Source organism: Macrobrachium rosenbergii, chromosome 11 (assembly GCF_040412425.1).
Source record: "Macrobrachium rosenbergii isolate ZJJX-2024 chromosome 11, ASM4041242v1, whole genome shotgun sequence".
Taxonomy (NCBI): domain Eukaryota; kingdom Metazoa; phylum Arthropoda; class Malacostraca; order Decapoda; family Palaemonidae; genus Macrobrachium; species Macrobrachium rosenbergii.
The window spans coordinates 45,459,736-45,484,761 of record NC_089751.1 but is presented as its reverse complement, the minus strand read 5'-3'; the positions used below and the strand labels follow the sequence as shown (position 1 = coordinate 45,484,761).

Sequence of the window (25,026 nt, the reverse complement as noted above, 5' to 3'; positions counted from 1 at the left end):
CAAGAATCTCCCATGCAGTCCTGCAAGAAAAGTCTCTCTCCTGTAGGATATGCTGGGTAACCTCCAGGTGTGCAGCTGAAGAGAATAAACTGCCTGGTGGTACCTCAGAAAGTAAGGCTGGAGGGGAGTGGGTCAGGAAAGCGGACGGGGAGGAGTGAATTCACTCAGTGCCCTGACTAAGAGCATCAATATATGGATATACTGTACCACAAAGCTTGGGTGTCTACCCAGGATCTGGAACCACTGAACATAACACTGAAAGTTTCTTGTTCAGTCCGGTGGCAAACAGGTCAAGCATAGGGGAGCCACAACAGCCTCTCCTCTATTCAGGGCTGTAAGAACAACTCTGTCCTACAACCCAACCCTGGCAAACTAAGTTAGTCTGCCAGAACATTCTACTTGCCAGGAATGTATCTGGTTGACTACTCGAGAGAGTGGTGAACCACCCATTCGTGCATCTGCATTGCTAACTTGTAAAGTGGATGTGTGTGTCCCTACTTGCTTGTTGATTGCATCACTATGAAAGTGTTGTCACTCACCAGTACTACCAAGTGGCCCAAAACCTTCTTAGCATGCCACCTGGCCTAACAATACTACTCACTTCAAGAACGAACTCTAGGATAAGTTCAACTCATAAGACCGAAGCTAGATTTGGAGCCGTGGAAGAATCCTTAAGATTATTATGCTTATAGAAAAGCATGAAAAATTTGAAAATTGCATTCTAGCTCAGCCACTCGAGGTCTGGACGAGCTGGACCCTATCCCTCAAGAGGAAGTTCAGCCTGTCTGCCCTCTTTGCCCATTCATAGAATCATGGTGTCTGAAAGATATTGTGTGTATTGGGTTGGAAGATTCACTGCAAGAATACCATTCAGATCAGGAATTACCCAACCTATTATCCTCCTTATATTCAGTAGCCACAGGCTAGTAAAGGGGACGGGAACAGGCATGCCGGCTCTCTTACACATGCACTTACCATGTCTGTGGTGAAAACACACAAGGGGTATGGATCCTGAGAGGGGATCTGTCTCAAACAAGACTGCTCTGCACACGCACAATCTGTAGACCTTGCAAGCACCACATGAAAACGTAGTGCTGGCCAGACCCAATGTACTTCCAAAGATGTACAGGGAGAAGAGCCTACCCCTTTTTCTGCACACAGGATGTCCATAGACTTTGCATCCCCAGAGAAGACTGCTGAGTGTGCTCCACCCATTGTGCCTCCATAGAGGCATAAAGGGAAGGAGCTATCCCATTCCACTGCACATGCACAGTCCCAAGACTGAGCACACAAAGAGCAAGTGGGGTGCACTGGCTCATCCATGGGTGAATCTACAAGAGACAAAGAGGTAAGCTGGGAATGTTTTGGGATAGCGTACCAAGAACTCTTGGTATAGCTCATGCCAGCCTTCCTCGAAGCTGGATGATCGCCCACAGGTGATTGTGATCTGCCATCCATCCTAAAAGCAAATGACCTTCCCCCTGGACTGACAGGAGGATGAACTTGCAACTGGGAGTGGGATGGAAATAGCAAGGATAGAATGAATCTCAAAGGACTCAGTTGAGTCACTGAAGGCAAGTTCCCACCAATGAGGCCAGAAAACACATTTTGTCCTTCCTCCTCTCTCTGCCAACAGAAGTAGTACCTGTGAAGGTCAATAGTAGTGGGGAACATGAGGTATCCAGGTTGTCCATGCCCCCTGTAACATCCATGTTCTTGCTTTTTCTTCATATCCAGATACGAAAACAAATCACACACAGCCATATTCAACACAAAGAGAAAAATACCAATCAACCATCCAAAGACAGCAAGTGGAAAAGAAAGAGCAAAGTGACATGTCTGCTCTTCCCAACAACCAAAGAAAAAGTGCTAAGTGAAAGAAGGTGAGAGAAGGATACTCCCAATTCACCCACTAGCCACGAGTCAACACCATACTCCCAATTCACCCCCCTAGCCACGAGTTAACACCCTTGTTACCAAGTTCAATGACTGCACAAAACTCATGCTGAAGGGTATTCCTATATAACAGGGACAGTTCGTATTTCCAAAGGAGCAACAAACTGTTGACTGCCTATTCAATAATTTTCTCCCTAAAGTCAATATTTAGTAGCAGCAGGAGATTGTTGCCACTCAGGTCAAATCAAAGCATGTAACTGGATCCTTTATCTTGTGGTTCCATTTACTTGGAAGTAACCAGTTTCACTCTTCACTTTTTGAGGTTTGCAGGTGCATAATGTGGCCTCGTTCTGATACTCCAGATGTGGGCTCTGTAGCAACAATCATATACTAAAATTGTGAAGAAAATGAGAAGTTGAAAGGGCATTGTGGTTATAACAATTATAAATGAGAAAAACAAGTTTTCTGTCTTATCTATCTGCAGTATTTCAGCTGTTATTCTAACAATATATGGTTAAGGATAATGTCCTCAAATGGCAGGCCATCATAGATAGTATCTGAACTAAATGTGGTAGGATTCAATAATTATTATTATTATATTATTATTATTAAGAAGACTAACCCTATTCATATGGAACAAGCCCACAAGGGCCACTGACTTGAAATTCAAGCTCCCAAAGAATATGGTGCTCATTAGGAGGTAAGAGAAGGTACGTATAGGGAAATAAAGAAATCTCACTTATTAAAACGGAAAAATATATATTAATAAATACAATGTATTAAAACGCAAGAAGAATGGCATTAGGGTCGTAATGCATTGCATCTAGTAAAATAACTAGGTTTACCTTACATGAATTGCTAGGAAAAAGCATATGTTTTCATTTGACAATACAGTTGTTGCTAATATACAAGATATCCTTTGTCCTTAGTCAGTCAACACAATTAAGACACTTGAAAGATATCCTTTGTCTTTTGTCAGTCAACACAATTAAGACACTTGAACAACCTTCTATGGAAAACTCAGCTTCTTTTGCAGTTTAATTCCAGAGGCTCTCAGTGAAGGCCTAAACTTTCACAAATAAAAAGTGGGAACTATGTTGTTCCTGGTTGTCAGCATCCTAAATAAGATGTCTTGCAGCACTGCCCTGAGGTGTGGTACCTGCATGTAGAGGTATATAACTGGGTAGGGAATCAGATGGAGGTTGCTGCAGTAGAAGAGATGGTTGGGATGCTACATCAGCAGGACTAGGGGATGGGAAGGGTAAGGGGGAGGGGTGAGATTAGCGTAGGCATAAAAGCTGAAAAATTTCAAGGGGTTGCTCAGCTTGCAGGTAAAGAAGGTTTACTGAGGTGGTGGTGGTCATGGTTTTGATATTCTCGTGTTCCTGTAGTTCTTCTGTACAGAGAGAGGAAGGAGGTTATGAGTTAGGGTACTGAGACAATGGCTGTGACGACTGAGTTCATGAGTAAGGAGGCGTGGGGAGGGGTGTGATGGGGAAGCAGAGCAGTTAGATGGTGAAGAAAAGGATGGGGAGTAGATGAATGGGGAGGCAGAGCACCCAGGTGGGGAAGAAAAGGATGGGTAGTCGTGGAATGGGGAGAGGCAGAGAGAAATGACCTGTTAAAAAACCTATGTGGATTGTCACTGCTTGCTGCAAATTAATGACATACTGAATTAGATGTGATATGGCAAAATGACCAGTCGCACAACATCTTGATACACCTGACTGGAGATCGAAGAACTTGCCTATGTAATTTGGAATATATGTGCTTGTTGAAATAAAGGAAACATTTCTATACGAGATCGAAGAACTTGCCTATTTAATTTGGAATATATGTGCTTGTTGAAATAGAGGAAACATTTCTATAAGTTACATATGTTGCCTCTGTGCATGCAGTGGATATAAAGCAGGCACTGAAAGGGTTATCAGCATCTTTTAAGTAGTTTAACCATACCATACAGTCAAAACACTCAATGCTTATAGGGGTAACAAGAGGGTAAATGAGGGGACCAATTACAATACCTGTTTGCAGAAAGTCTAGATGAAATTCAAAAGGAATAGTACTTAGACTACAAGTGAATAAAGTTATTTTTTATTAATATAACAGTTTTATAACAAAGTTTTATATGTACTTACCAAGTAATTACATAGCTAATATTTCTACTAAACACAGCAACTTTAAAATTTGAAATTCGCAGTAACAAGCTATTGTTTAAGTGTAGCTGATAAACCCCGCCCACTTTCAGGGTAAGAATAGGCACAACACAGATGAAGGGCTCAATTCGTTTATGCCCTATGTCCATGCGGGGGAAGGAGGGAGGGTTCCGACTCTGCAATTACTTGGCATGTACAGTGTGTATATAAAAATGATATTATGATAAAATAAAGTTTTACATAAAGTTTCACTCGCCGGCAGCTTAAACATTTTGATTAGCAGAGAGATCCATTCCTGTGCCAAAATATCGAACTCAGCATAGCCCTGTATCCTCTAATCGTAGAGGAGGACAGGCCCCTTGGTGTCCTCAAGTACAGGAGAAAATCAGCAATTGCTTCTGAAGTTGCTCTTGAAAACCCCTTCTGTCTGAGGCCGGGGTTGCAGGCGAGAAGAATCCCAGAAGTTCTGCAGCAAGTACATCAATAAAGCCGCATAAGCTGTCACAGAGGGGAGCCCTGACCCAATTCACCTTCTTCACATTCTTCCTCAGACGAAACGTGATTCAAGCAAATCCTGAAGGGCCTGGGCCAAAGAGGAAGGCTCTCTCTTAAGCAAACTCAAGATGACAGCCAGCTGATGCTGAATAGGTGCTGGCGATGGATCCGTCATATCCGCAGCAGGCATCGAAGGGATAGCTGTCGTCAGGCGTTTGGCATCTGGCGCCAGACACGTTGGGGAAAGTGCCAAGCGTTCCAAGGAAGGCAAAGTCCGTCTGTAAGCTGAGTCTTGGGCGCTGAAGGGCGCTCGGATACTAAATGGTGCTTGTGCAATGATGGGCGCTCAGGCCTAACTAGAGGAACAGGCACTGCTGGGCACTACCGAGTGTCAGGGCATTGCTGGGAGGCCGGTTGCTCTTGGGCGCTTGTGAGAAGAGAAGTGTCTTGGAGCAGACAAACACTTGGGTTACTGCACAGGGTACTCTGGAGAAAAGCACTCTGGGAAATCCCAAAAACTACATGAAGGCTGCTGCAGAGGTTCCCTAAATCTCTAGTAAGGCACTGGAGGGGAGTGGACAGTATCTGCCGCGGGCCTTTCAAGTGGCCGCAATTCATCACTAAAGTGCCACTGGCACTTCTTCCCAGGGCTGGAAGCCTCGGAATTCAAGGACAGACTACTCAGTTCAATTTGGATGCCTTTCCAACAGCCATCCTTTGTTGCGACCTGGGAAGTTGCAATAGGTCCGACTGAGGGGACAACTGCCTGTGGGCAGACCCCACCGACCTCCTTTGGGCCTCTGGTATGACTCCTCCCATGTGTAGGGGAGTATGCCAGTGACCTTTGCCTAGGAGTGTCGGCAGGACGAGCATCCGCCACCTCCACTGACACTTCCCTAACACTAACACTTTTTTCCACTTTGTCCGTAAAGGACACGCACTGAAGCACCCAAGTGGGTCACTGTTTCCACAATTAAACCCACTTTAACATCAAAATTACATACGAGTTTCGACTCGAGGATGGCAAGTAAGGGAGCTGAGTAAAGGAGCAGGTTGAATAGTCGGAGGACTTGGAACAGGTGACACAGTGGGAGCAGGCATAGATAAAGCAGGAATATTATCATCAGCGGAACTATCTACGGTCTTGCTATCTACTGTCTGTTTCTTGACTCTAGTGGCTGCCTTACATTTTCTGTTTCTTGACTCTAGTGGCTGCCTTACATTTTCTGTCTGTCAAATTTTGCTAAATGAGACCCCAAAACCTTCCATTTCTTAGCATCCAACTCTGAACATTTGTCACAAGTTCAATTAACTGAACACTCTTGTCCCTTACATTCTACACAAAAATATTAAGTCATATTTCTCTTTAGTAAGTCCTGTATTGCAGCCTTTGCTGCAATAGCGTAGGCTAGTAGTACTAGATTCAGACATACTAAATCTAACGAGTCAACAATCATAGTTATAATCCAAGTCACATTGAAGAAAAAATCGTCCTACAATGAAAATTAACGGTCTCACTACGAGAACCTAACATAAATACAAAAGCCGTAGGCTACTAGTACTTCACCAAAAGAAGAATCTCAAAAGGAAAAGCATCAAATGCCAAAATTTAAGCTGACTGCTCACAACTGAACTACAGTAGGGAACCAGCAAAAAACAACTGAGCTCTCTGCTGAAGCCGTTCCTCTCTTACCCTGAAAGTGGGAGGGACCTAGTCACCTACACCGACACTAGCACTACCGCAAATTTCAAAATTTTTAAGCTGCCGGCGAGTGAAACTTCAAGAACATAATTACTTGGTACATTACAGATGTAAAACTTTCTTTTATTATAAAAATGTCATTTTTATTTAAGTAACTTGCCAAGTAATTACACAGCTGAATCCCAAACTGACAGGAGGTGGGATTCATGGACACATTCTACTTCCAAAATTCAGGGGAAAAAAAAAAAATGAATTTTGAAAACAGGGAAGTAAGCTGGCATTGGTTAAAATGCTTGTTGTAACCTTACCTGGTACGAGAGGTACTGCAGGTAATTACTACCTCTGGTTGGTGCTCACCTTAACCTGTAGTGGTGCAGCTGCAGAGCTGTGGAGCTCTGTAGTGGGAGCTTTGTAGACAAAGGAGTATTTCGATTGCTACAAAGCATCGGTAGGAGTTATGCAGCTCATGGAGTCATCCGATGCCTAGCAAAACTTGAAAAGGTGCCCCTGGCCTGAACGCAGTACTAACACAAAACCAACCAGACAACGCTGTCAACTACACTAAATTCAAAACCACTACCCACCCAATAAAAGACTGGTGGGTACTCCAGGTACATAGTAACCCCCCAACTCCCGAAAACAGCAGGAGTAGAGGGAAGAACAGGTAAATTGGCTACACCTGATTTAAGAGAACATTCTAGGCTAGCTATGTTCCTAGCTCCCCCCCTAGCAGTTGCCTTTCTTTTCCTGTCTCTTTCTAACTTATCTAGATGGGATTTCAAAGTCTTCCACTTCCCGTGATCCCAGTCCCTATATTCATCATGAATCAGGTCACTCAACAAGTCTGTCATCTACAATTATTATATACTGCGTGGGAACCACAAGAGGCTTTCATTAGCCTAGTTAGCCTAGTCTTGCCCACCTTTGCTGCAAAACTGAATACTAGAGCTTCTATTGTCATGCATTGCTGTAACAGTCGTAATAGTGAAAAAAAAGTCTAAAAAAACCTAGGCTAACTGAAAATAGTGCTAACGCTAACAAAGTTAATAAACACGTTACCAAAGGGAGGCAGAGTAACCAGCCAGCGACCGAATTAAAAAAAAAACCGTTATCACGAATAACAGTTTTAACAGAACCTACACTAATGAAAATAGCATGCAGGCTATCAAAACACGAGTATGTCACGGAATGGAGACAGAGCAACCAGCCGGCAACCAAATCGATATTAAAGCTGCTTGGAACAAATGAAGTTCACTCGTTCAGCAGCAGAAATGAATTGAGCTCTTCAGCTGTGTTGTACCTATTCCTACCCTGAAAGTGGGCGGGGTTTCTCAGCTACACTTAAACAATAGCACATTACTGCGAATTTCAAATTTTAAAGCTGCCACGTTAAGTAAAAATATTAGCAACGTAATTGCTAGGTAAGTTACTGATATAAAAATATTTTTGTCTATATAAGCAGACTTGGTGCACTGACAGAGAAATGGAGGCGAAATGGAGGCTAACTGGAAAAGATTCAACTACCAAATGCAAATGTCAATAGTCAGTGTGGTAAGAAAATCATATCACAAGAGATTACAATGCAGTGATGTGGTGTCATACAGTTGACAAAATTCTCAAAGATTGAGATTGGACACATATGAGAGAGAGAGAGAGAGAGAGAGAGAGAGAGAGAGAGAGAGAGAGAGAGAGAGAGAGAGAGAGAGAGAGAGAGAGAGAGAGAGAATCTTGCCCCAAAATGAGAAAATCCAGTGTAAATATATCAAGATGACTTAAAATGTTGAGTGTGATAGTAATAAAGAACCGCAAGAGCAACTTAAGTGTAAGTCAAGGAAGAGAACAACTAACACAAGTTTGGACTGTTATGAATGAATGAATGTACGAAACTTGAGCCATATGATCTGTCACAAGGGCCAGAGGGGCCAGGGACATTCTACAACTCATGGCAATGAAGATATGAATGAAGTTTTACCAAAAAAATACTTTTAAAAAATCACAGACACTAAACACATGCTAATGCACAGAAATTTATCATCCATGCACATTTGTATATTAAAGGTTTATATGCCATTAAAAACAAATTTCTTTTGGAAAGGTCACAGGGGGATCAAGTAAACTATTTTCAGCCACAATCTAAGCAAGAGATTTCAGGTGAAGGCCATTCTTTCTCTTGGTGCTTATGAATTGGGAGCAGTGACCTAGAATGTGCTCAACAGACCTGTCCCAATCGGCACACACTGGAATACTGCTACCATCTAAAATATATTCATGGGTGACGTGAGTATGCCCAACCCTCAACTGGGTAAAAAAAAAACTTCAAACTTTTCCCAAAAATGTCAAGGATAATGAAGATGGCTGCCTCATGACATTCTATACAGTTGCACAGCAGTTTGTGGGATGAGGATACCATACTGGCTAGCAACAGACTAACTGCTGACGTCTTACAAAATCAGGACTAGTACTGACCACTTGTATTGAATATATGATAACATTATGAGCTTTTTGGGGTAAAAATTGGGGTAAAATATTACTTAGTTACACATGGCACAGTAGAGGATGTTTCAAAGGGATGATGAAGTGGTTAGTCATAGATTAAATGTAATCCTTACTCCCAAGGTCTTAACGGTGTCATATTAGTGAAGGTCTACCTATACTGGGTCCTGTCATAAATAAATTCATTGTTTCATTTCCATATTTTTTCATAGCCCAAACCCAGGAACATGGCTTTCAGTAAAAAAAAAAATATGTAAATAAATAAATAAATAAATAAAAAGAATAGCTTATCCTTGCACAAGCCCAACTCAGTTGACCAACATGACATCCTGATGAATAACCCAAAAAATCCAACCTAGTGAAACATTTTGTTGTTGTCCTAATTTCTAACAACAGCAAATAACAAATCTTGGCAGTGAACCCACTGAAGAAAATGTCAAAAGTCAACATATTCAGCTAATCCAATATTTAGTTTTAAGCTGCAACCTGTTAATATTAACAAAATTTGTGAGATACATAGGTAAGAGATGTCCAAGCATTTATGTGCTTTTAACCCCATCCCTGGTTCTAAGTCCTACTCTCTATGCACTTATGCTTTGCTTCACTCTTTCTTTCATGTACTCGTGAGGTATTGTAATGTCAAGTGTTTTTAAACAAATAGAATGCTTTCTTTTGAAAGTCTTTATTTTACTCTACATAAGTCAATATTATGTGCATAAATCACAATATAAAAAGATACATACAGTATACAGTGTGTCTGATTAAAATACAGTGTGTCTGATTAAAACAGTCAAAAATAACATATCTTTCAAAGTACAGTACAGTAATTTGTATTGCTAGAATCAGTCTTTGGAACTTACTAACAAGGTAGTTAACTGGTGGTAGGTGAGTGGCTGGGAGAGAAACCACCACTCGCCTGTTGTCACCAAACGTTCTTCAACACTAGGGATTAAACGGGGTGGTTGAGGCGGGATTATGATAACAGGCTCTGGTTTGTACAGCTAAAAAATTACACATTACTCTCAAATATTTACTTGTTCATATGCGAATACAAACCACTGCCTTTCACATGGGAGATTTACTTGTTATGGGCATAAAACCATCTCATCTGCATCACCACCAAACAAGACGGACAGAGGGAACCAAAAAGCTCCTCATCTCTCACTGGGAACTGACTGTTTCTGGGTTTTTGCCACAAACTTGAGAACAAATAAAAATCAGGGAGAGATTTCTAACCCTCCCAAGGAAAAACTGGACACCTGGGAATACTGAGGGAAGGAAACAGAAATGATTTGGTGGCATCAAAGGGAAATATTTCCTCCTGACAAAGGACACATTTCCTCACATCTTTCACACCTACATTGCTCATTCTCCTTTGAGATCAAATTCACCTAAAAAAGGAAAAAAACACTATTTCAACTTGGCAGTCAGAAGGAACACAGCAAGATGTTCTTTTCTGGCAGCAACTGAAGCAAAAGTGCCTGGCGACAGCAGACAAGGGGGGTTTCCCCCAAATTACCCACATACCACCAGTCAGCTACCTTATTACTAAGTCTCAATGACCAATTCCATTTTATAGTTAAAAATTCTATATAACAGGTAATGGTTTGTATTCTCATAAGAAAACAGAACCAGGTTAACCCTAAAACATTAAGAAAAATGGTAACATTTCTATCATTTTGTTAAAACAGTTCAACCAGACCACTGAGCTGACTATCAGCTCTCTTTATCAAAAAGATCTGGAATACTGTATGAATAATATATACTATATATACACAGCTTCAGCAGACAACACAACTAATTGTTCCTTAGTAGTCCAAGGGCAAGATAAATTCATTTTTATTGGTACATTATATACATACTCAGATTATAAAAATAAACTTTGCTTCCTAACATTAAAGCTCTATAAAACTGAAATATCTAGTTCCATGTATATCATCATTCAGGTACTTTTGATTTCCTAAAACCAATTCTCAGTAATACGATAAACAAACTTCCAATATACGAGGGCATCATCAATCTGGGATTATTTCTTAAACATATTGCATATCAGTAATACAATAAATGAACATCCAATGCATGAAGATATCACTGATCTGGATTATTTCTTAAAGGAAAGTCTATGTATTATAATACTTGTAAATGAACTTCTAGGACAAATGGGTATTACTGATTTTGCATTATACAAGCAAACTACCATGCTCTGATAATTTCCTTAATGTTTCTTGTGGAAGATATTCCAATTTCACAGAAACCTTTTTCAAGCAATGCGTCTTTCTATCCGTGTATTTCACTTCTTCAAATAAACAGCTTTTTCTGGAATTTCCATCTACCACCTGACATTCATTACCTACTGGATGTTGGTCAGTGCTTCCCTTCCTTTTTCTAGACTTACTGTAGTATGGCTCAACCCCCTCCTGGTCTTGTTTACCCATTGACTTACGACTGCGCTTCTGTAAATTCCCCTGTAATTTCTTTAAACATGTAAATTGACGTCTACCAATACTAGAGTGATTACTTCCAAGAATTCTGAAGAACTGACCAGTGTTATTTTTTAGCAACTTCCTCTGTTGTCCCTTCAAAGATTTTATCTTGTACGTTCCACCCAATTTACCCGAGACAATACTCTTCTTTCTCTTTTTCAATGAACCATTTGACTTGCTCTTTTTCTGCAACTTTGGACCAGATGAATTTTTTTTCTTCGATTTGTTCTCAGATACCTCTCCACCTTTCACTGCACATTTCTCAAATAACAGTCCACGATAACAATTACTACCTCCAAAACCTGCCTCAGCAATCTTTTTCTGTGGAGTTACAGATTCTTGCCCATACTGTTCACACACCAAATGTCCCTGAATAACTTCACTCTTATTGTCCTTAACTGTCTTATCTGTAATGTTTCTCCTTTGAATCTTCAATGGCAGTTCCTTTACTTCTACGTTATCTATAACATGCAATGCTTCAGGACTATGGCTGTCATCACCTAACCTTCGTTCTGATTTCCCTTCTTCATGAAGTCTGTTCTGGGGCCATTTTGCCCTCTCCTTACATCTTCCAAGCAATGCTCCATGAGTTTCCATAGCTGTATTAAGTTCCTTTGTTAGACTATTTCTCTTCCTTTTTTGGGACAACTGAGGTCTTTCTTCACAACTGTTCTCAGTGTTCCTCTTACAAGTATCAGGTTTAACTTCATCACGAAGTAATTCATGTCTGTGTCTGTTATTCATGCTTTTGCCTACTGATCTGAGAACCGTTTTCTTTTTGCTAGTGTAGCCATCAGCCTTTTTCCCAGGAGTCTTTTTTTTTTGCTGAACAACTAATTCTGGATCAGTAATATAATTTACATTTACATTTTCACCTCCAATTTTTTCCATGGGTCCAACTTTTGCTTTCAATTTTTTCCCACTAAGGAAATTCTGAAATCTTTCAAAAAGTTGTGCCTCTGTTAGACAACTATTCAAATGTCTACTTATCTTATACATTTTAAAGTCATCACAAAGTGTTAAGAGCTCACTCTTATCCATTAAAGCACTGAAAAGTTCGTTTACCTGATTTTGCGCATAATCATACAGGTCGTTCACCAGTTTGACCAACATATTACAGCCACCTCCAAGTTCGTTTGTGTTTTTCATATCAGCAAACCCAGAAATTACACTATCTGCTTTTGCTAGCTCAAACATAATTCCTTTACTATCATTTACCCATCCTCGTTTTATCCATGGATGATGATCATAAGTCGCAAAATTTCTCTTCAATATGGGAAAAAACTTCATTTCAAATTGCAGCAATAGCTCTGGAGGAACAATTCCCAGAAGTTTAGCCATTCTAAATTGATTACGAAGCTCCTTTTCATTTGGACTGTTGCACAGTCCTTCAGACCCAACAAACACCTCGACTGTTTTCTCAACCAACTCTGATGACTTGCTGAAGTGATCCTTTACCATCTGTAAAACATGGCATTCCACATCATTGGAACATACTAGTCTACAACTTCTTGGAAACTTAGTTAATGACTGTTGCAATGCTTCGACAACATCAGTTCCCCAAACCAGTGGGCTCCTTTTTCCTCCTCTCACCTGGCGATGAATTTCATTAATTTTTTTTTTAATATGAGATAAAAACACATTATAGGTCAAACAATCATCATCTTTATGAAGAAATATTGGACCAATAAATACAGGATGTTCACCTGTAGGACCATGAATTACAGAATAATTTATGTAAGTCAAGACAGTAACATTAAAGGCTTGGTTTTTAAATAATGTTTTCACACAAAGTACAGACGGGTGGAAATCAGAACAACAAAACTGACACAAATTCAACAACTGCTCTTCTTTATATAATATCAATGAAGTTATTTCACCTTTTCTATACTCTACATGATGAATAAAGCTATGTCTCACATCATCTGAAATAGGAAATAAAACATCCTTCAACAAACTTCCCGATTCATTCATAAGAGGAGAAGACACAGGCTGTGTTATGTCTTGTCCAACAGCACTCTTTACTAATTTTTGTTTATTAGCATGGGCAACTTTCCCAGATTCTAACTGCAATGAATCAACAGATTCCAGACATGCTTCAGTATCCACAACATATTCAACACAGGCTAAATTTATTGGCAATGGAGCCAAGTGAGAAGGTACTTTAGTTATCCAAGTTATTTGTCTCTTGCATGCTCCAGACTTTCTCCATGTTGATGTAAGGCGATCAATACCCAAAATGCTGTCATATGTTGGTTGTGGTAATAATGGCACACCGTTCTTCACATAATAAAAGCCACGTTTTTTAAATATTTTGACATCAGACTTTGACTCTGGTACAGTAGCAAACATTTCATGAGTCACTTCACTTCCTGAATACCAGTCACTGTCGCTAAGCAAGTCTTTTACCTTTTCAATTCCTACAATGAAATATATGTTATTCTTCAACCGTTCTGGAATGTTTTCAACAGGTTTAGCAGAGCGCAATGCTTGTAGAAGTGACCTTGGGGGCAAAAACTTCCCTCCAGGTAAAGGTGCACCTTCATTGCATGCTGTTCTGTCAACAAGATCATCATCACTTTTGTTCATTAAGGGCCCCTGACGAAACAACCTTAAATATTCTACACAAGCAGTGTGAGGAACAACTGAACAAAGGACCTTAGGGGCTCTAACTACCCAGGTAATTCTTCTCCAAAGACCTACGCTTGAGGCGTGACTTCTGTAAATTTCCAGTATACTGTTAGACGATGGCTGTGGATCATACAATTCATATTTCATATCATTGCCCACCCTTTTCTGTCTGTAATAAAGTTCATCCTCTGCATAACATCTTTCATATGACCCCACTTCATGTACAATAAAACTTATAATAACAGAATGACTATTACTCCATGGGCCGAACGCATCAAAATTAGAAATTAAGTTCCCCGTCTTTCGACAAAACAAATTTGAAGAGTCATTGCAAATATAGTATACATCTTCTTTCACACCATCTGGTATATAAGACAAGCTATCTCTTGACACTAATGCTGCCAGCAAGGTATCAATGTCTAAAAAGTTTCCTTCTGGTAATGGAACACCACATGTCAGAGCAGATTTGTGAGGCAATTGAACTGGAAAGGGTAAATTACTAAACTCTTCACCATCAACAGACCCTTCCAAATCACTAACATATTCAACACACACTGTCAGAGAAATGCTAGAATGCATGTACGAGGGTACATTTGTGACCAACGTGATACGCCTTTGGAGACTAAATGGTGCTTGTGCTGAGCCATAGTTTCTTTTGACTATTAAAATATCATCTGATGTTGGTTGAGGATTCATGGGAGTTTTCTCACTGTTCAAAAAGTAATTACCTTTCTTTAAAACTAGCCTGTCAAATTCTCCTGTTTTCTTGCCATAAAAAGCCTCTGTAGTTTCAAAACAACCAACCCAAGAAAATTCATCTGCATATAATTTTGAAAGAGAAATGCTATCATCACCCTGTGTATTTTGCTTAACAATAAAATACAGATTTTTCTTGAAACCTCTTGGTATCTTATTCAATGGGGTACATGAAAGAAGTGCATGAACAAGATCCTGCATATCTAAAAACTTTCCTTCAGGTAAAGGTGTACCTTCTATAAAATTACTAAATACACTACTGCTTAAATTACCACTGCCACAATTAGAGGCAATAACTGAAACTTTACTGTCTTTACGCTTTGCAGCAATGTCTGCATAAAGCTGCGATACTTCTGTCTCATAATCTGTTACATTATTTTCCTCAAAAGCCGTCCCTCCCATTCCTTCTTCAGCCACTTTATAAACTGGGATTGAAGAGGGCACAGAGTGAGCATAATAGTTTGAAGTGGTATAAAAATATAGAGGTTTTTCTGCAAAATCACTTCCTGACTCCTTCATCCGTGTACACAGGTTCATAAGGCAAATCTTGAGGAACACATTTTTCTATCTCCTCTACATTTAACACTGGAATGTCAAATTCATGTCCTTCACACACTAAGTTACTATCAATAAAATGGGCATTTGAGGGGGCTTCATAATTTTTTTGGTCGTATGTTCCACCATTAGCATTCAAGTCCACTTGTTCACCATCCTGACAGCTACCTGGATTAAAAATGGCACTGTCTTGTATTTTTATAGTTTCTCCCTGATCCACATATGTATATGGTTCATCTTCAGTTGAAGATACTTCAGGTGAAGTACCCAAGTACTCAACACATGCAGTTCCTGGAAGATCTGGCCATATGCGGGCTGGCAATTTAGTAATCCATGTAGCTCTCTTTTTGTAATCTGAACTTTCTATATGACTAAAAGTTCTTGTATGAATTTCAAGAATATCATCATGTGATGGCTGTGGATTTAAAGGAACAAAAGTTCTCTCACCACCTGTCAACTGTGGGATGACATACAAACTATTTCTGTAAGAAACTCTTTTCAAGGCATTATTTGGCAAGCATACATAGCGAATTCGATGTATTGAACTGCCTGATACCCAGGAACAATCATCTACAAAATCTAAATCTAATCCTGAATGTGTACAAACAAAGTACACATTACTCTTTGTGCCTCTAGGAATACATGATATTGCACTTTCACTGTTACAACATAGTACAGTAATGATAGTTTTCAGGTCAAAGAAATTTCCCTGAGGGAGCTCAGTTCCTAATCTGTGTTCAAGTCCAGCAACATTTCCTAACAACTCAAGGTCACCAGCACCCAAGGTGGTAAAAATAGATGCCATTCTTCTTTCCTTTGGCTACCTGATTTCATTTCAAAAACACTGGTGGCAAAACCGCCAGCAAAACTTAGGACAACCTATGTTGCAGAAGGTCTAATTTCAAGGTCTCTTCCAATATGAAGGGTAGGAGCACATTTCAAGATCTTTCTCAAGATGCAAGAACTCTGCAACCTGAAAATAAAATGACATATATTACACACTTTCCCTCTGGCTTTGCTGTATATAAGGCTTGTTGGGCACCATCAATTTTCAAAACTAAACTTGTTTTCTATTGGCACAACTGAGATATGAAGATTCTTGTAATCATCAAATACAATAATGAGAGAGAGAGAGAGAGAGAGAGAGAGAGAGAGAGAGAGAGAGAGAGAGAGAGAGAGAGAGAGAGAGAGAGAGACTGACTGACTGACTGACTGACTGACTGACTGACTGACTGACTGACTGACTTGTTGAGCAGCACCAAAAAGGTACATTCCAGAACATGTCACATAATACATCTCAGATTCATACCTTGAAAAGAAACTTCCTAACAGAAATTATGTCTAATTACTGTACGGTTACCATGTATGCATAAACAATCTTTAGGGATTATCAGAAAACCCATCTAATGAGCTAACCTATTTCGTATCCCTTTTTACTGAACTAAGCTACTATGCTTCCGAAAGTGTAGAATGTTACTAATGAATATCCAGAAAGATATCTGAGAATTGTTGTTAGTGAATATGAATATGAACAATGAAGATATGGAGGATGTAATGGGCCAGGAAGGACTAAGATAGACTATAAACATTGGGTGCATTTGATTACTTTTTGTGCTGCACATAATTTTACGATTAGAGGTTCTCTTTTCCAACAAAAAGACTTTACACTTGGACTTTTCTAGGTGGCAGTCACAGAAACCAAATAGATCACATACCCATCAATTCCACAAATCGAGAGAGAAAAGACCACTTGAGAAAATTTTATGAACTATAGAAAAGCAGCTGATGGTAGTGATATCCAGTGTTGTTGCCACACTAAAGTAGAAATTTTGAGCACCCAACAAAAAGTCAACAGAGTATCTAGGTTTAATACAGTAAAACGTCTTGAAGATGAACATCAAAGAGGCCTTTGTAGCTAAGATCTGAAATACACCTGAAGCTCTAAAACCATGTCTGAGGAGGTGCAGGCAATGAATGAGGATTGGTTTGACATCAAGAGTATATATTAATCCACTAGAAAAAGAATAACAAGATACAAGGTCACAAGACAGAAACCTTAGATTCTGAATGAGACCTAAGATACAATAAAGGAGAGACAGAAGCAAAAGGCCCATGTAAATGAATCTCAAGGAGGAAATGAAGAATGCAAAGTAGAATGCACTGAGTAGTTAAGCCTAGATAATGAAGTTACAATCAAGACGACATGAGCTACTTGGACAAACAGGATGATAATGTTGACATAGCCATGTAATTAGGGAGTGGCACTGATGTTACGATAGCCAAAAGAATTGTTAATGAAATTTCCAGGGCAAAAACAAAAAGAAGACAATGCAGTACCTCTCAAAAGGAAGAATGGATTAATAACTCCCTGAAATGAAAGACAGCAATGAGTGCAACATTTTCAAGAGATATGAGAGGGGATAACCTGGTAGCTAAACCAGATCCTGAAGACCAATGCACAAATCAATGACTCTTAAAGTTTTCAGGGTCATATTAACAATAAAGAAACTTACAAGACAGAAAACACTAGGTTAGGATGGAATCACAGCAGATATGATTTTCGCTGAAGCTGGAATGACACCCTGTATACAACCTAACCCGTTTCGCAGAATATGGAACAAAAAACAAAGTCTGGTGCTTGGGAACAGGAAATCAAAGCTAAGGTGACCTGACTGAATGTGGTAATTATGGAGGCACAGCACGTACATCACTTACAATGAAAATATTCAGTATGCTTATTCTCAATAGGCTACAATAAGAAATTGATAAAAAGCTAAGAGACAAACAAAGTGTTTTAAAAACGGCAGTGGGTACACAGATCAAATATTTATGTAGAACATATTGTGCTGCAACATATGGAATTTAACAACACTCTTCTGATAGCGTTTGCTGATTACAAGAAGCCACTGTAAAGCTAACTGAAATTATCCATGATTATAAATTATCCATGATTAAAGTAGATGCAAAGTTAGTGTTGACAGGGTTTTGTCCAATGAATTTACAATAAATAACAGGGTGCTACCTAGCAGTTTCCATCTCCTAAGTTTCTGCATTTCAAATCTGTTTGCCCTTCTCATAGGTTATAATGAAAAGAGTAGTCAAGAGAGCAAAGAGAAGTTTACATCAGAGTAAGGTAAGTTTAGACTGGAGTAACGATATAAGTTTAGATTGGAGTAACGATAAGAAGCTTACATCATTAGAAAACACAGATGTTGTTACAGTACCTTAATTAGCAAAAAACCACACAATTTACAAAGCTTGCTTAGTAAAATCCATCATATTTCTAGATACTGAATGCAAAATAAATCTAAGACAAACAGATATAATGAGGCCAGAGTGCACAAATGGACAAAATAACACTATATGAGAAAGAATTACAGTAATGGGGTTGAACTTTCCAATACAGGAAGTCCCAGGGTTATTTCGTTCCAAGCTTACGGTGCTTTTCAAATATATTAATCACACAATTAGTTCCGTGTTACAGCACACGTTCCAAGGTTGCATCGTTTCAGTCTTGCAGCATGCTGTAAGCAATGACCAATATTTGTAGTTTTGGAGGAAATTCTACAAGATTATGGATGCACACCTCACCAGAAGCAAGGTTAATTAATTGGGAAGTTTTCAAGTCAACCAAAGGATTGAAGGCAAGGCTTTCATCACTTACTGTATTTCTAATTTTTTGCAATTTCTCAATACGATGTTCCCGCTTACATCGCACTCCAGGAACAAAACCCCGGACATAACCCATGGACTGCCTGTATTCAGGAGAAATGATAACCACTACTATACAGGTTCTCTTTGGGGAAATACTACAAAATGCAAATCACACAATGGGCTGATCAAATATAATTTCAAAATCAAAAGACTGAAATTGCATACCAAGTGGGCAGTCTCTGGGTTATGGTGGGGGTTCTGTTCTAGTGGCATGCCGTAAGTCGGAAAACGCTGTAACCCGGAACAGCAGAGCCTATGGCAGCATAACTTCGGAAAATCAACTGTAACCCAGAACTGATTTTTCATGAATTTGAAAAAGCGCCGTAGGTACAATCAGAGCCACCGTAATAGGGGGACTAGCTGTAATTTGTATTTTTCCCCACGTATACAAACAAGAGCCTTTTATATGGGAGTGTAATAACCTTAAAACGAGCCACACAGCTGTTCAAATTGGTAACATGGTTACTAATTGGTGGTTATGGAGGGGTGAGTGGGGGAATAATCCTAACTCACTTCACGTCACTAGTCACTTTATCCTCCAACCACAAAAACAAAGCAGGGTGGTAGAGGTTCGACTGAGTTATTAAATGCTTTGATTTGCATACAAATTACTTAAAAAATTTGTACTTGTTCCTAAGGGAATCCAAACCATAGCCCTTTATATAAGAGGACATATACAACTGACTGGAGCTGAATCCTACCTGGTAATGCCACACTCTAGGGGATCGATCACCAGTCTTCAGTTGCCAGTCACTTTCTCCACCAGGAAGATACAACCTTAAAACCCCGGAAACTGGCACTCTGCAACTTCCATTGTGCCACTTTCATTCATCACCTCCACCAGCACTGACAAGGCCAGAAACTCTGGCAAGTTGAGAGAATATGGGTGGAACAGTATCTGTATTTGAGGTATGGGAGGATGGTAGTCCTTGACCTGAATCTTGCATCCGTCCTGATGGGCAGATACAACCCAGCACTTTGCACCCTGACTGCCACACTACACAATGGCACCAGACAGGCCCCTACTCATAGCAGTAGAGGAAGGGGATTACCACCCTTAGCAGCCCCACCCCCTCTCATTCCCCTTTCCACCCTTCCTAGCTGTGGCTGGAGGAAAATGAAAAAGCTGGGACTCCTCTCTTTCCTTCTTAGAGGGAGAAGAATGGAATAGGTGTCTGGGTTTGGTAGGAGCAGGCTTCCTCGAAACTCCAGACACTGAAGGCTTAACAGCACCCAAGGGTTGAGTTACAAGTGCCTTTGCTGCCACATTGGGTTTGAAGGACATCACCTGGTATATTAAAAAACACCAAGAATCCGTTCTCATCTAAATCGCAGCCTCCTCACTACTCCTACTCTTCATAAAGAGTAGTGGTGAGCATAACAACAAGCTGTTCCTCAGCAAAAGGCTACTCTCAAGAGAAACCTGACAGGCGAAGAGAGGCAACCACATCCCTTCTCAGAGCCTTTGCCCATAGGTTAGAACTCTGGTGTACAAGGAATGTTATATGCCTTTCCCCAACAACCCCAGCAACCTCCTAAACATTGCAATCTCATCCCAAAACTAGACACCTGTCACAGGAGAGTCTGCCAACATATTCAACCATAGGTCAATCCACAAGGTAGTCTAAAGAGAAGCCATGGCAACAGACTTCATAGCACCCATCTCTGCCGCCAAGAATAAACCACCACCTTGGTAAAATCTCTCCAAAGGGAGGTTGTTCATCATTGTACAAACTGATGAATCCAAAGCAAGAGGAATAGTCTCTACATCCTCTGGCATGTATAGTGCCGCCTATGGCACATAAGCAGTGGGAGGTGGACTGAAAGATCTACTAGATGAAAGGGATCTCCTTGACCCATAAATCAGGATGTTCACCTCATCTAAAACACTATGAGCAAGCTGTGACCAGGGAAACCTGACCAACAGTCATGCTTCCTGAGCACACCCAAGAACATAGCCAGGTGTAGAGCCAAAGTGGCATCCATGGGATCATTATGTTTAAAATTCGGCAGAATAATCTCCCGAAAGTGCTGCTCAAGCTCAAACAGAGGGGGGTCTGGAGGACTGGGACCATTCAGATCCATAAGATTCCCAAGGGCAGAAGCTACATAATCTCCTTCAAGAGAGGAAGACACAACTAATATCTAACCCCTTTGCCTGCTCCTACTCTCACTCCTACCAGGAAAACGTGAGCTAGTACAAGGTACAGGGGAACAAGCACAAGTGTTGCCTGTATCACGTGCCTCCTGCACAGAAGAGGAGAAGCCCAAAGGAGACCTCTCCAAAGAGTGAGACCACTCAACCAGCACAAGCGCAAGTGTTGCCTGTATCACGTGCCTCCCGCACAGAAGAGGAGGAGCCCAAAGGAGACGTCTCCCTAGAGTGAGACCACTCAACGTGCACACTCTTCAGAAAACATGCACAAACTAAGTGAAAAGATACTGCCGGTTCTCAAATATGTGCCCCCAAGGAGGCAGGGGAAGACCCCACCCCACTGTCTGCATGTGATCCAAAGGTCTTGGACATGCTGAACGTTAAAGGTTACCCGTCCCTTCCTGAGTCTCTTTGGAGGCATGACGGGAATGGGGGAATGGGGGGGGGGCTGTCCTAAGCAACAGTGGTCATAAGACTGTGCATATATAGAGCACAGGTGGTCCCAAAGAATCATAAATGGAAGTCATTATTATGCAGTTTAACCAGTAGTATACTATTTCAACCCTTACCATAAACAGCTAGGCTAAAGGATTTGCTCTTTACACAAAACATTTTCTCATATATTACACTTCTATAAAAACATTGTGGTTGAATAAACTGAAAATGTTAAACCATTCTAACAAAATTTCTTTAGAGATGTATGTCTCAAGTTTGAAATTCGACATCAGTTAAAATTATAAACATTCAATTTACCTATTTTTTTCATAAAAGGTACAAGTCATGTTGAGTATCCACCAATAACCCATGGATCAGACAATAGTGACCAATTCAAAGAGTAGCCAGAATAATTCTTGCAGAGATCTTTTGTACTTTAAAATACAGTACCATGACAGAACAGTGCATTAAATTTCCTTCGTTTTGTAAGAGCAGATTAACAATTCCTCAATGATAATCATATAAAGTCGTCCTTCACCATATCGTGGCCTCACTGAACGGCGGATTTTTTAATACATCTAAATTTGTATCACGGATTTTTGGCTATTTTGCGGGATTTTGCGGTATATTATTTTTATTTTTGTGGTAAAATACGCATTTTCTAGCCTAAAAACCCCCCCCTTATTCGCGGTCTCACTATTCGAGGATTTCTCTGTGGAACATATAAACCCATTATTCGCGGAAAATTTGCTCATTCGCGGTATTTTTCACTAAGAAATATTCACTAATTATTGCACTTTCATATCATTTTCATGACTAAATGCACTTTTTGTGATAAAACTATTAAAATACCCAGGTATAAGCATTTTTTGAGTTTTTTTTTTTAAACTATCAAAATAGGCAGTCCTAAGTGTTTTTCAAGGCGTTTTAAGTATTCGCGGATTTTAGCTATTCACAGTGGGGTGGGGTACGCATCCCAAACAAATACAGGGGGTTTACTATATTAATATTAATGTAAACAGCAAAAAGTATATTGAATGCTACATTCAAATCCCACAAAATCATAAAACAGCTTACCAATGTACTTAACCAACCCAGGTCTCTCTCTCTCTCTCTCTCTCTCTCTCTCTCTCTCTCTCTCTCTCTCTCTCTCTCTCTCTCTCTCTCTCTCTCTCTCTCTCAATATTAAATCTTTTAATGAAATAAAACAGCAAAACTTCAATACAATTTTATTTCACTTACAGTATAAACTGCTGTATATTGATCTATTATTATCGTAATATATATATATAAAAAAAAACACTGTCCCAACATCTGTAACTGTTTTTACTTTAGGTTCGTGTTGCCATATTTTTTTCTTACTCTGATTTACTGAACCGTGCTTTAGTACAAGTTTAGTAGTTGACTTTATGATTATCACATGTATAACAGTACACACGAGAATATTTTATCGCTGTTGATGTTTCATCAAAATATTTAAAATCCGAATTTCATACATAAGAAACTCAAGGTTGCTGTATATTCTCTCATCCCCAGCTTGTCAAGTCAAGACTTAGTCTTGTCCTAAGCTACTGTGCTGAGACTTCGTTAGTAAACACCAGTTCTCTCTCTCTCTCTCTCTCTCTCTCTCTCTCTCTCTCTCTCTCTCTCTCTCTCTCTCTCTCTCTCTCTCTCTCTCTCTCTCTCTCTCTCTCTCTCTCTCTCTCTCTTAATGAAATATGAATTACTGTATATAATCTTTAAAATAATTCCATTAATAAATGCTTCTTTTAGCAACTAAAAAATTATTTTCCTAATTCTTTCAGTAGCAGTGAGCAGCTTCAGTCAGCCGATTCTCAGAACGTAAACATTTCAAATGTGAGATGATCGTTTTTTTTATGCATATTACGGTGATAACAGATCAAAACAGTAATACAGTATACTAAGTGGATTCTGTAAGTGAAATAACATGTTAATGTGTTTACATTAATTCTTAATATATGAAAATAAGTAAATCATTGCAACATGTACTCCATACACAAGAGACATGTACTCCATACACAAGAGAATTTTTATCACTGTTGATGCTCTGTTCCGTGAACTATTATGTAGGTTCAAGAGTATAGAAAGTGTTTAAGGGCGTAGGAAGTGTTTATAACAGTGTGGGAAAGGTTAATAACAGTGTGGACGATAATTGGCGCACAACCATCAAGACGCCTTTCCAGTGGCTGTCTGCCGATACCTGGGAACACGCAAAAGGCTCAAATGAGGGGGCAGCTACCCGTGGGCAAACCCCACCAGCCTCCATAAGACTTCTGGTACATCCCCTCCCAGGTTGAGGGGAGCAGGACAGGGCCCTTCATCTAGGAGAACTGGTGGGACAAGTAGCTACCTCCTCCACTTGCCCGACACTACTGTTGCACATCCATCAAGACCCCTTCCCAGTGGCTGTCTGCTGATACCTGGGAACACGCAAAAGGCTCGACTGAGGGGGCAGCTACCCGTGGGCCAACCCCACCAGCCTCCATTGGGCTTCCAGTATGTCTTCTCCCAGGTTCAGGAGAGCAGGACAAGGGCCTTCATCTAGGAGAACCGGTGGGACAAGTAGCCACCTCCTCCAATTGCACAACAACGTTAAATTTCTTGTCAACCTAGATGAGATGGGCAATGGCATCAGGGTCTGAAGCAAGGGAGCCAGGCACGGGAATAGGTGGATTAAAAGTAGGAGGGCTAGTGGCAGGAGAAAAAGTGGGAAGAGGTAAAGAAGGAATAGCAGGGCTATCTTCTAACCTTAGCTTCGGTATAGATTCTAGGCTAAGTGAAGCTCGTTTCTTGGTTCTAGAGGCCACCTCCTCTTCCTATCCTTTTCTAACTGGTCTAGGTGAGATTTAAGCACCTTCCACTTTTGCTCATCCAAATTATTACATTCAGCACAAGCTCTCCTTACTATATTCCTGCCCCTTAGACTTACTACAAATTATATGAGAGTTATATGAAGATTTGATCAATCTGGTTTTACAACCTTCACTACAGTAGCAAAAACTAGATAACCTGTATCAGACATAATAATGACAAAAACTAAAAAAACTGATCCTGAAAGCTATCAGACCTTGAAGGCTACTCAAAATAAGAGATAACACTTCACTGAAATCCAGTTATCAACCGAAAACAAATGAACAAAAGCTGCTGTCAACACCCGATGTTTACTTTCGAAAGCCGGCAGAAACGCAATGAGGTTATCTGTTAGTCATTTCCAGTACTCTCAATACAGGCAGTCCCCGCTTACGGAGGCATCGGTTGGGTGTTACAGCGCTTGGCTAGTGATGATGTTAGCCGGATTTTCAGCGCCAATCTCCAGTTAACGGTACCACTAAGTGGGGATTTTGGTGCTGATCTCCGGTTAACGGCGCCGCTAGGGGGGATTTAGGCGCCAATCTCCAGTTAACGGTGCCGTTAGGGGGTTTTTCAGCGCTATTATCACTGATTTTCGGTTAGCGACACTCAGCCAGGGACAGTACCCCAGCCGTTAACCGGAGACTGCATGTGGTGGGCGGAGCTTGTCACTTGCACTAAACA

The 25,026-nt window shown here is 40.2% G+C and overlaps 1 protein-coding gene across 6 annotated transcripts in view; it reads right to left on the bottom strand.

Moving 5' to 3' along the window:
- The window catches only part of Pabp2 (poly(A) binding protein nuclear 1), a 74,036-nt gene that overhangs the window by 34,030 nt on the left and 14,980 nt on the right, over positions 1-25,026 (bottom strand). Inside the window, exon 2 of one of the 6 annotated variants that reach the window (XM_067111745.1) lies at positions 9,409-16,140. The exons of the other annotated variants lie outside the window; for them this stretch is intronic. Coding sequence (XP_066967846.1) covers positions 10,923-15,149 — 4,227 coding nt within the window. The 5' untranslated portion in view covers positions 15,150-16,140 and the 3' untranslated portion in view covers positions 9,409-10,922. Of the gene's footprint in view, positions 1-9,408; positions 16,141-25,026 lie in introns of those variants that run through there. 6 annotated transcript variants of the gene reach the window in all.